The following is a 12,621-nucleotide window of genomic DNA, read 5'->3' as shown; positions in this document are numbered from 1 at the left end:
CCTCAAGAAGTGACATGCTACTTCTTTTTACGGAGTGTCTTTTTACACACTGTTTTTTAAAACAGAGGCGTAAAAAGACGCCCCGTATGAACTAAATACTGTTTTTCCAATTGATTTCAATGGGCAGATGTTTGTAGGCATTCAGCTTCCGTTCTTTCAGGTGTTTTTCGAGACGTAAACGCCCCAAAATATGCCTGAAAACACTGCGTGTGAAGAACGGCTCAAATTACGTCTGAAAGAAGTGTCCTGCACTTCTTTTGACGAGGCTGTATTTTTACGCGTTGTCGTTTGACAGCTGTCAAACGACGACGCGTAAATGACAGGTTGTCTGCACAGTACATCGGCAAACCCATTCAAATAATTGGGCAGATGTTTGCAGACGTATTGTAGCCCTATTTTCAGACCTAAAACGAGGCATAATACGCCTCGTTTACGTCTGAAAATAGGTCGTGTGAACCCAGGCTTAGGGTAAATTGTACCATGGTTCACTATAATAAGGCTGGGTTCACATGGGGTTTTTTGCAGGAGGAAAATCTGCCTTAAAATTCCGTTTGGAATTTTGAGGCAGATTTTGCTCTGCCTGCACGTGGATTTTCGCTGCGTTTTTCGCCCGCGGCCATTGAGTGCCGCAGGCAAAAAATGCCGCAAAGTACGCTTTCTCGGCCTCCCATTGATGTTAATGGAAGGTCAGAGGCGTAAACGCCCGAAGATAGGGCATGTCCCTTCTTTCCCGCGAAACGGTGTTTCCGCTCGTGGGAAAAAAACGCCTCCCATTGAAATCCATGGGAGGCATTTTCGGCCATTTTTTGGCGCATTTCCCGCCGCGGTTTCCGCGTAAAAAAACTCAGTGTGAACTCCCCCTAATTCTTTTTTTATATGTTTGTTTTTTGCTTTGATCAGCCTGTCCTTTTTGCATAGCTAAACTTGTACATATTTTTTTTCTCATCCATACTACTTACTAACTAACTAACTAACTAACTAACTAACTAAAGACTACTAACTAAGGCTTCATGCACACAATCATCTTTTTTATCCGCAATTACGGATCGATAATTGCGGATTAAAACACTGATCCATTCATTTCTATGCGCCACTGACACCTTCTCGATTATTTACCAGTGAGTGTCCGGGCCGTAGAAATTACCTGCAAAATATAGGACATGTCCTATTTTTTTCATTTTCGGACCGTGCTCCTATACTTTTTAATGTGAGCATGGCCCTCAACTGCGGGTGACAGTCCGCGGCCGCCCGTGCCATAATCACGGACCATACACAGCTAGAGCCGTGTGCAGGGGGCCTAACTAAAGATAGACAAAAATAATATTGCATTGGAACATACGTCAGGAAAGAGGAATACACTTATATTTACTCCCCATGAATTGTTCCTATAGCGTTCATATTGTGTCAAATCACATGAGTTCTATCAATCAGAAACAATAATTTTTGGTACCTTGGACCTAATTATTGTGATAATTGTCAATATGTTTAATAATAATCTTTACATATACAGTATGGCCAGATTGACTAACTAGTGCACATAGAATTACAATTGCTATAAAAATGCTATGTAAATTAGGAAGTATATTTAAATTGCACCTCCAAAATTTGAGTTTAAATATAATGTAGATCTTCATACATTTTTTTTTTATTCCAGCCAATAATGAGCGCCAGTAAATAATAATAATCTGCAATATTATAATACAATATTTAAGATTCCATAGCATGTCACATTGTAGATTTAATATTTAATGGATTACTTCCATAACGTCTGTCATGGCATAAAATAGAAAGTGCTGAAAACTCTTAAGATCACCATTTCACATAACACCAAAAATTAGCATAAGGCCATTTCATGCTGTTTATGCACTAATGTATATCAACTAATTCTCAAGCAATCACTTTCCTATAAGGCAAATGTTTGAATCTAACATCACAGAATCAAATCAGTAGCAAGCAAGCAACCAGGAGACCCATTTAGTTTCATGCCACTGAAGGGAAAGTACATTACATTAAGAATGGTAAATGGATATCCCCTGGGAAGCCATAGACTGCCTAAAGGATAACACGCCTCGGCTTCAATTTAGTATTTTTAATTCTCTTTGGTCTCTTGCTGCCTGATACATGCCTCTCCGAACAGTAACATTAACATGAAAAAAAAAAAATACTGCTTGGTATTCTTCCCCAGACATACTGTATTGTGGAAATAAACAAAGGTATGAAATATTGTAGCTTAATGTTTACAAGGAAAGACAGCAGAGGAGATTAAAGAACAAAAACACAGTGTATTGAATCTGACTTCTGCAATCAAACGGCACTTATTTATTTATAGCCAGTTTTATTTGTTTTGAAGTAAGATAATTAATATTTTTGTTGATATTAGTCTATTATAGACAAGTTATGCAAGCAGAATTGTAAATATGTTTGGAAAAATAAGCACCTTGGGACATTGTTTACATGCATTATGTATGAGATATAATAGCAGACTTTGCTTCCAATGAACATTCTGATAAAATACTAACCATTGAGTTATATGTGTACTTGAGTGAGCACTCACATTAAAGAGGTTGTCAACCCTTTATTACATAATGTCCAGTTATCTGAGTACTATAATCAATGCATCTTCATAATGTACTTGGTCCCTGACCTAACGCCTTGGTGACAGCAGTTGTATAGATGAATACTATTTGCAAGATATTATTTGTGATCTTATTTTCTGTACATTTTGATGGGCTTTTGACTTTTGGCTTTTAGATAACCCCATTGCATTTGCCCTAAAGGAGAGATTTCTATGTTGATGGGAAAGTAAAAAATGTATGGCTTTTTCGAAAGCAGGGAGGAAAAAACAGAAATGAAAAAAATTCAAAAATGACTGCGACGGTTAGGAGTTAAAGCTTGCATTTTGCTGTTTACCAAAACATATTGAATGTACAGTTATATAATCAATATGACCTTAAAGTGCAGACTCTCAACTGTAATTTGAGGGTATTCACATCCTAATTTGAGGAACGGTGTAGGGATTACAGCTCTTTAATATGTAGCTGCCTCTTTCTCAAGGGACCAAAGGTAATTGCACAATTATCTCAAAAGCTATTTAATGGGCTGCACGGGCTATTCTCTCATTAATCTATCATCAGTTAAGCAGGTAAAAGGTCTGGAGTTAATTCCAGGTGTGGCATTTGCATTTGGAAGCTATTGCTGTGAACCCACAACATGAGGTCAAAGGAGCTCTCAATGCAAGTGAAACAGACCATCGTTAGGCTGAAAAAAAAAAAAAGAAATCTGTAAAGGATCTGCCAGGCACAGCTTCGGCGTTAACTCCCATAGGTAATCAGTCTACACCTGAATCTACGTCTCTGAGACTGACTCCATCTTCCACCACTTAGGATGGCAGGCTTAGGAGTGGGAGAGCCTATCGCAGCCTGGCCATACGGAGCTAGCTCCCGACCTCTGTCTATTTATACCTGCCTTTCCTGTTCCTCCTTGCTTGTGATTCTTTCCGTGTGGTTTCCTGGCCCAGCTACAGCTCCTAACTATTTAATCCTGCTCCATACTGACCCTGGCTTGCTGACTACTCTTCTGCTCTGCGTTTGGTACCTCGTGCTCTTCTGGTTTGACTTGGCTCTTTCACCACTCTGTTGCTCACGGTGTTGCCGTGGGCAACTGCCCCTTTCCCTTTGCTTTGTATTCCCTTGTATGTTTGTCTCGTGCACTTACTGAGCGTAGGGACCGCCGCCAAGTTGTACCCCGTCGCCTAGGGCGGGTCATTGCAAGTAGGCAGGGACAGAGTGGCGGGTAGATTAGGGCTCACTTGTTCGTTTCCCTACCTGCGTCGTTACAAAATCCATCAGAGAGATAGCACAAATGTTAGGAGTGGCCAAATCAACAGTTTGGTACATTCTTGAAAAAAAAATGAGCGCACTGATGATCTCGTGAACATCAAAAGGCCTGGACGTCCACGGAAGACAACAGTGATGGATGATCGCAGAATCCTTTCCATGGTGAAGATTAACCCCTTCACAACATCTACTCAAGTAAAGAACACTCTACTGGAAGTAGGTGTATCAGTATCTAAGTCTACCATAAAGAGAAGACTTCATGAAAGCAAATACAGGGGGTTCCCCACAAGGTGCAAACGATTAATTAGGCTCAAAAATAGAAAAGCCAGATTAGACTTTGCCATATAACATCTATAGATGCCAGCCCAGTTCTGGAACAGCAGTCTTTGGACAGATGAAACTAAGATCAACCTGTACCAGAATGATGGGAGGAAGAAAGTATGGAGAAGGCTTGGAACGGCTCATGATCCAAAGCACACCACATCCTCTGTAAAACATGGTGGAGGCAGTCTGATGGCATGGGCATGTGGCTGCCAAAGGCACTGGGTCACTAGTGTTTATTAATGACGTGACTGAGGACCAAAGTGTTCAGGGATATACTTTCTGCTCAGATTCAACCAGATGCAGCAAGGTTGATTGGACGTCGCTTCACAGTACAGATGGGCAGTGACCCAAAACATACTGGGAAAGCAACCCAGGAGTTTTTTAAGGCAAAGAAGTGCAATATTCTGCAATGTCCAAGTCAATCACCAGATCTCAACCCGATCGAGCATGCATTTCACTTTCTTAAGACAAAACTTAAGGCAGAAAGACCCACAAACCCACAAGCAACAACTGAAGACATCTGCAGTAAAAGCCTGGCAAAGCATCACAAAGGAGGAAACCCAGCGTTTGGTGATGCCAATGGGTTCCAGACTTCAGGCAGTCATTGCCTGCAAAGGATTCTCTACAAAGTATTAAAAAAAAAAAAACATTTTATTTATGGTAATGTTAATTTGTACAATTACTTTTGAGCCCCTGAAATGAGGAGGCTGTGTAGAAAAATGGTTTCAATTCCTAAACGTTTCACAGGATATCTTTGCTCAACCCCTTGACTTAAACCTGAAAGTCTACACTTCAATTCCATCTCAGTTGTTTCATTTCAAATCCAATGTGGTGGCAAATCATGAAGATTGAGTCACTGTCCAAATAATTCTGGACCTAACTGTATATCAGGTATAATATTAGATTAACATAAGTTGTATGGAAAGTTTGTGTCCATTTCACATATTTAGCAAGGGCATTAGTGTTGGGCGTATATTATGTGCAACCTGTGGAGAGGCCCAGTAGATAGGGGGCCTGCTGCCACCGTAAAGTAACTCCTTACTATTGCTTAGATTGCATGTAAGTGACTGCATTAATAAATTTAATAGCCCACAAGTACTGGTGGATTGTTAGTGAGACTTAAGGGAGAGTTCTATCTTGAGCTATAAATATCAAGGAGCCCACATAATGTTCTGAAGGACATACTCCTACCCCTTTACTTTCTGCTTTAGATTGGGACTTCTCTTGCTGGCCCTTTTGAGTCTTTATTCATTTGGGTTTTTTTTAGGAAAGTTTTTTTAGGTAACATTCATTGAAAGGTTAGTTTTATTTTTCCATTTGCAGAATAAATCTACATTCAGTGCAACATAAATTTATTTGTATTATGTTTTATATTGTGTTTTGAGCATACAATACGATGCATATTCCATGTATTACCCAATATTTGTTCAAAAATGTTTCCAAATTTGTTCTTAAAAACTTGTCATAAGTTTTACATTTTGCAAAGGACACATATCATAGAATAACCTCTGTGTTCTATTTGTCAGGAATGTCTTAAAATAAGTTTGAAGAATTTATATAATATTTAATTAAAATATAAATATCTTTAAATTGTGGGAAACGTTTCTATAGAAACTTTGATTGCCATTTGATTGCAGCAATTTCCCATTAGTACAATACAAATTGAAGTACACAATATAAATTTATTAGGCCTTTACTATTTTGACTTTGGTGCTCCTGTTAAAAGATTGCTGGTCCCTTCTGTTTTAAAGGAGATTCAGGATAAATGCATTTCATTGCTTAGCATATAAATATGCTAGCAGTGAGACGTTTGGTTCAAGATAAGAGAGCTGCCCCCTGAGGAATTGTGCCATGGGAAGAAAGGTTGTACTTTACACGAAGAGATAGACAGATTGGAGTATCTCATGTTAATGCAATTTGACAACACTGGGACTTAACAGGTAAAATCTGCCACATCTGCTTTTTTCAATCTATATAAAAACCTAAAATATTTTGAGGCATGATAATTCACTGTTGCACAGTTTAGCTAGTCTTCAGGTTTCATATACCAGTGCCACAACTGTCATGTGTAAGCAAATGTATAATGATTGGATGCCCACTGGCAGAATTTTGTGTAATTTGTTTTTTTCTTTTATCCCCAATGATTTGGACAGATTGACAATATCAGCAGAATGCCCCATGCAGCTAGAAGACTTTCCTATGGATGCTCACGCATGCCCTCTAAAATTTGGAAGCTGTAAGTTATATTTACATGTGTTACCTAATTCTTCGTTTTTTCCTAAAACTTTGCTTGGTTGTGTTCCTCATATTGTGGTTTAGATTGACAAGAGAAGGATTTCTATAGTGACAATCCATTACATTTGTTAAAAAATATATGTATTTATTTTCTGTTTTTATATTTTATATACACACATATGAAAGTCGATCTTACCTGCAAACGCTGATGCTGCTGCAGAATCAACTGTAGCCTCTGGTGCCGATGTGGCCGACACGATGCAGGACCTGTGAGTGACGTCACAGATCTGCACTGTCAGAAGCTGGGCGTTCTGAAGAGAAGTGGATGATACTTCTCTTCAGAGCGCCCAGCTAGTAAAAGTATTAAAAACGCCCCGATGTACGCACATAATACACGCCCACTTGGACTTTTACTTTTAAACACACCCACTTGGACTTTTGCAAGCCTCATTTGCATAACTACAAAAATGGTCATAACTTGGCCAAAAATGCTCGTTTTTTTTAAATAAAAACGTTACTGTAATCTACATTGCAGCGCCTATCTGCTGCAATAGCAGATAGGGGTTGCAAAATCTGGTGACAGAGCCTCTTTAAGGAAAAGAAAATTGCTAACTGTATATGATAGAGGATGTTTTTCAGTGGGGATGTAGCCTCAGATCTTACAGATCCCAGTCTTTTACTCTCGAGTCACAGATTTTCTTGAATTATTTTTGTTTTATCATCTCCCCTCTTCCTCCTTGTTCTTCGTGCCATTATACATTCCCCCATATAATCATTCCAGACACGTTTTTTGCCCTTTTCTTACCTTTAACTTCACTATAATGGCAACCTTGAAGAGGCTACAGACCTTCACTATTCAAGGATAAAGAAATGTGTATTTCAAGATATATGCTTATTATTGGCAGTAATATGGTATAGAATGTTGAAATGTGTAAAAAAGAGAGTTAATTAAAGGGGATGTCCAGGATCAGTAAAAATTATGTGCTTTCCCCCCCAAAAAAAAACAGTGCCACTTCTATGCTGTGTCTGGTGCAACAGCTTATTCAAGTGAATGGGGCTGAACTGCAATATCAGACACAACCCAAAGACAGATGTGACACTGTTTCTGGAAGAAAAGCAAAAACTTTTTTAAAATCCTGAACAGTACCTTAACCCTCTCATGACCAAGGGTCATTGATGCCCCTGTGTCCAGGTGAAATGTTCCATTTCTGAAATGCAGTTCTTTAAACGATAATATCTTTGCAACCGCTTTGAATATCACAACTATTTTTACTTTGTTTTTTACAAGACTTATGCGACTTTCATTTTCTAGATTTGTTTAATTAAATATGTGTTTTTAATTTTTATTATGAGCAGCCAAATGACAAAAATTTTTTGAAAAAAAGCACTTTTTGTAATTTAAACTGTCAGTTTTTCATGCCTGTGACATCGATGTGTCTCAAAATATGAATCCATTTCCTGGCTGTCTGACCGTTTTTAACCACCATTTGCCATCTTTTTTTCATGGACGTTAAAAGAATGGATGAATTTTAATCGTTAGGATTTATTTGTCAGAACCCCCTGAAAACACCACAGTGCCCATGTAGTAGTGACGCAATACCACTGTAGATAGAGCCACATTGCCCACATAGTGCCAGTGCCCACATAGTGCCCACTGTAAATAGTGCCACAGTGCCCAAATAGTGCCACAGTTCCCACTGTAGATAGTGCCCACATAGTGCCACACATGTGTAGATAGCGCCACAGTGTCCACCTGTAGGTAGTGCCCATATAATGCCACAGTGCCCATGTAGATAGTGCCACACCCCCTGTATATAGCATCCCCTGTTGATAGCACCACACCCCCTGTAGATAGTGCCACACCCTGCAAATAGTGCCACCCCCTGAATCTATCACCACTCCCTCTGTAGATAGCAACATCCACCCTGTATTTAGCAACATCCCCCTGCAGATAGCGCTCTCCTGTAAATGGCACCCCCTTCCTGTAAATAGCACCACTGTAGCTCCCTGTAGGGGTGGAATCCCTGTGGACAGGGATTCCGCTCCTACAGGGAGCCCTGATGTCTCTGTCCATATACGGACAGTGACGTCAGGGATTAATTCTAAAAGCCGAATCCGCTGCCAGAGCGGGGATTCCACTCCAGGAGTAGCCCATGACGTCATTGTCCATATATAAATAGTGACACCAGGGGCTTCTCCAGTAGCAGAATCCCCGGCCAGAGTGTCGGCCGGGGATTCCGCTCCTAGTGAGAGCCCCTAATGTGGCTGTCCAAATGGACAGTGACATCAGGGGCTCTCTCTAGAAGCTTAATACCCGGCCAGTGCGATCTGACACTGGGGATTATACTCCTAGAGGGAGTTCAGGTGGTGCTATCTACAGTGGGGGGTGCAATGGTATCTACAGTGGGGGGGTTGCTATCTGCATTGGATTTAGCACTATCTACAGCGGGGATGGAGAGATGGTGGGGGCTCCCTCTAGGAGGGGAATCCTCAGCCAGAGCGATGGCCGGGGATTTCGCTCCTAGAGGGAGCTTAGGTGTTTCTATCTACAGAGGGTTTTGAGCTAACTACAGGCGGTTGTGTGTGGCGCTATCTACAGTGGGGGGTGTATTTCGGGGCTCTCAAGCCCCGGCGGACATGAGAGTGCAGCATTCCTCACACTAAAGCAGGACTGCACTAATTAAACCCCGTTCCAGGATGTCAACGTCTATATACGTGACAACTGCACGCGGCATCGGCAGTTAGAACGTACACTACCGTTCAAAAGTTTGGGGTCACCCAGACAATTTTGTATTTTCCATGAAAACTCACACTTATATTTATCAAATGAGTTGCAAAATGACTAGAAAATATAGTCAAGACATTGACAAGGTTACAAATAATGATTTTATTTTAAATAATAATTTTCTCCTTCAAACTTTGCTTTCGTCAAAGAATGCTCCATTTGCAGCAATTACAGCATTGCAGACCTTTGGCATTCTAGCTGTTAATTTGCTGAGGTAATCGGGAGAAATTTCACCCCATGCTTCCAGAAGCCCCTCCCACAAGTTGGATTGGCTTGATGGGCACTTCTTTCGTACTATACGGTCAAGCTGCTCCCACAACAGCTCTATGGGGTTGAGATCTGGTGACTGCGCTGGCCACTCCATTACAGATAGAATACCAGCTGCCTGCTTCTTCCCTAAATAGTTCTTGCATAATTTGGAGGTGTGCTTTGAGTTATTGTCCTGTTGTAGGATGAAATTGGCTCCGATCAAGCGCTGTCCACAGAGTATGGCATGGCGTTGCAAAATGGAGTGATAGCCTTCTTTATTCAAAATCCCTTCTACCTTGTACAAATCTCCCACTTTACCAGCACCAAAGCAACCTCAGACCATCATATTACCTCCACCATGCTTGACAGATGGCATCAAGCACTCTTCCAGCATCTTTTTAGTTGTTCTGCATCTCACAAATGTTCTTCTGTGTGATCCAAACACCTCAAACTTCGATTCGTCTGTCCATAACACTTTTTTCCAATCTTCCTCTGTCCAATGTCTGTGTGCTTTTGCCCATATTAATCTTTTCCTTTTATTAGCCAGGCTTTTTCTTTGCCACTCTGCCCTGAAGGCCAGCATCCCGGAGTCGCCTCTTCACTGTAGACGTTGATACTGGCGTTTTGCGGGTACTATTTAATGAAGCTGCCAGTTGAGGACCTGTGAGGCGTCTATTTCTCAAACTAGAGACTCTAATGTACTTGTCTTGTTGCTCAGTTGTGCAGCGGGGCCTCCCAATTCTCTTTGTACTCTGGTTAGAGCCTGTTTGTGCTGTCCTCTGAAGGGAGCAGTACACACCGTTGTAGGAAATCTTCAGTTTCTTGGCAATTTCTCGCATGGAATAGCCTTCATTTCTAAGAAAAAGAATAGACTGTCGAGTTTCACATGAAAGCTCTCTTTTTCTAGCCATTTTGAGAGTTTAATCGAACCCACAAATGTAATGCTCCAGATTCTCAACTAGCTCAAAGGAAGGTCAGTTTTATAGCTCCTCTAAACAGCAAAACTGTTTACAGCGGTGCTAACATAATTGCACAAGGGTTTTCAAGTGTTTTCTAATCATCCATTAGCCTTCTAACACAGTTAGCAAACACAATGTACCATTAGAACACTGGAGTGATGGTTGCTGGAAATGGGCCTCTATACCCCTATGTAGATATTGCATTAAAAAAACAGACGTTTGCAGCTAGAATAGTCATTTAGCACATTAACAATATATAGAGTGTATTTCTGATTAATTTAATGTTATCTTCATTGAAAAAAACTGTGCTTTTCTTGCAAAAATAAGGAAATTTCTAAGTGACCCTAAACTTTTGAACGGTAGTGTATATAGCAGTATGGCAGTTGTGAAGGGTTTAAGGATATATTTCCTTGTCAGAAATTCTACCGCCTAAGGCCCCATGCACATGTCCGTGAAATTGCCCATAATTACGGGCCGTAATTATGGTCCGTAATTACGGGCCCATTTGTTTCTATTGCCGACGGACACCTTCCTGTATATTTACGAGTAGTTGTCCGTGCCGTAGAAGCTTGCATAAAAAAATAGGACATGTCCTATTTTTTTATTTTACGGACCGTGCTCCCAAACTTTATAATGGGAGCACGACCCGTAAATACAGGCGGCCGTCTGCGGCAGTCCGGGGCTGGTCTTTGCAGTAATTACGGGTCGTAATTACGGGCTTGGTCGTGTACCTGGAACCTTAGAGAATTAATGTGGTTTACTACAATTCTGGCTGCCCCTTCTTTCAGTGTTACCAGTCACTCAAAATAGAAACATAATGGAACTATACACAGTATGAAGCATTTTCAGTCCCTGATGGTATTTTTTTTAAAACACCTGTACAAAATGACAAAGTAAAAAGCACCACTAAAAATGCATGTAAAAAGCACTATAAAAAATTCTGGAAAAGTCATTTTATACATTAATTGTATATCGGAGAAAAAAAAATTGTGTGTGTCGAAGGCTTTAGTGCTACTGTATATAAAGTGGCCAGTTTTAGTAGTGACTGATATATTTAGCATCCAGGTTGTACTAGTTAGCGGTCTATTCAATGTACCTGATGTTTCTGATGTTCTTTAATACATGTTCATTGCTGTGAAAAAATGTCCTAACATTGCCCTACTAGTTACTCAACCTAGTGAAAAAATGTATTATTAATAATAATAATAATAATAATAATAATAATAATATTATTATTGTTATTATTATTTGACAGGCTTTATTTATAAATTGGGGACTTGCATCTCACAGACCTATTTATTTCCGAGACTCAGTAAACATACAGGATAACAATTAACAAAGAAAAAGGAACATTACCAATCATTCTGACAAAAGAAAACAGGGCCCTGCTTTATAAACTTCTAAGCTCCCCCTAGAAGATCATGTAACCCTATGTAAAAGGTAAATTTAACTCTATGTCTATGTAGGGGATTCAGAAATGGAGCTACTGCACCTATATTGAGAAATTATACAGCACAGAATGTTGGATCTATTTAGATTTAAAAATATCTAATATGGTGTTCAACAGTGAACATTCACTTTAAAGCTGTGCTAGGATGGGTGCAACATAGAAAAAGTCTTGCAGACAACAGTGTTCAAATTCAATCAGAGGGATGAGAGCTATAGGTCATTGGCAAACCTAAAAGGGGCCATACACATTTGATGTATGTTGAACCTGTCATTTTCAGCAGGATCGGCCGAACATCAAATGTGTATGGAGGTGTTTCGACTCGGTGCATGTGTATGGGAGTGTTCGGCCAACATCTATCTGAACTGTATGGCCAGCAAAACAGTACAACCAAAGCGGGTTTGCAAACTGAAATGAGAACTTAAATATGTGAAAGTGTAGTATGGTGGAGAACCTTTACAGGCCAATAAGGGAGTTTTGAACTTAACCCTTTAATGACCAAGCATCCTTCTTAGCTTTTTCAGCGTTGTATTCCAAGAGTCATAATTTTTCTATTTTTCCGACAGCATAGCCGTATAAGGGCTTATTTTTTGTGGAGCGAGTTACATTTTTTAATGGTACAGTTTTTAGGTACATATACTGTAATATATTGATTAACTTTTATAAACTTTTTTTGGAACTGAAATGAAAAGGTTATTCCAGCCTTTTTTGCACATTTTATAAAAGGAAAGGAGTTGTCTAAAACAGAAAACCTCTTTAATTCTAGGGGAAAAAAAAACAAATAAA

At 39.9% G+C, this 12,621-nt stretch overlaps 2 protein-coding genes across 5 annotated transcripts in view; one reads left to right on the top strand and one right to left on the bottom strand.

Annotated features, from left to right (window-relative positions):
- The window catches only part of GABRA5 (gamma-aminobutyric acid type A receptor subunit alpha5), a 198,862-nt gene that overhangs the window by 88,496 nt on the left and 97,745 nt on the right, over window positions 1-12,621 (top strand). For all 4 annotated transcript variants that reach the window (XM_075852591.1, XM_075852592.1, XM_075852594.1 and 1 more), the window contains one exon: window positions 6,314-6,396. In XM_075852591.1, the coding sequence (XP_075708706.1) occupies window positions 6,314-6,396 (83 nt within the window). The remainder of the gene's footprint in view (window positions 1-6,313; window positions 6,397-12,621) is intronic.
- GABRB3 (gamma-aminobutyric acid type A receptor subunit beta3) overlaps window positions 1-12,621 on the bottom strand; it is a 444,982-nt gene that overhangs the window by 373,287 nt on the left and 59,074 nt on the right. The gene's annotated exons all lie outside the window — the stretch shown is intronic.

Source organism: Rhinoderma darwinii, chromosome 2 (genome assembly GCF_050947455.1).
Source record: "Rhinoderma darwinii isolate aRhiDar2 chromosome 2, aRhiDar2.hap1, whole genome shotgun sequence".
Lineage (NCBI taxonomy): Eukaryota > Metazoa > Chordata > Amphibia > Anura > Rhinodermatidae > Rhinoderma > Rhinoderma darwinii.
This window is presented reverse-complemented; position numbering and strand designations above follow the sequence as displayed.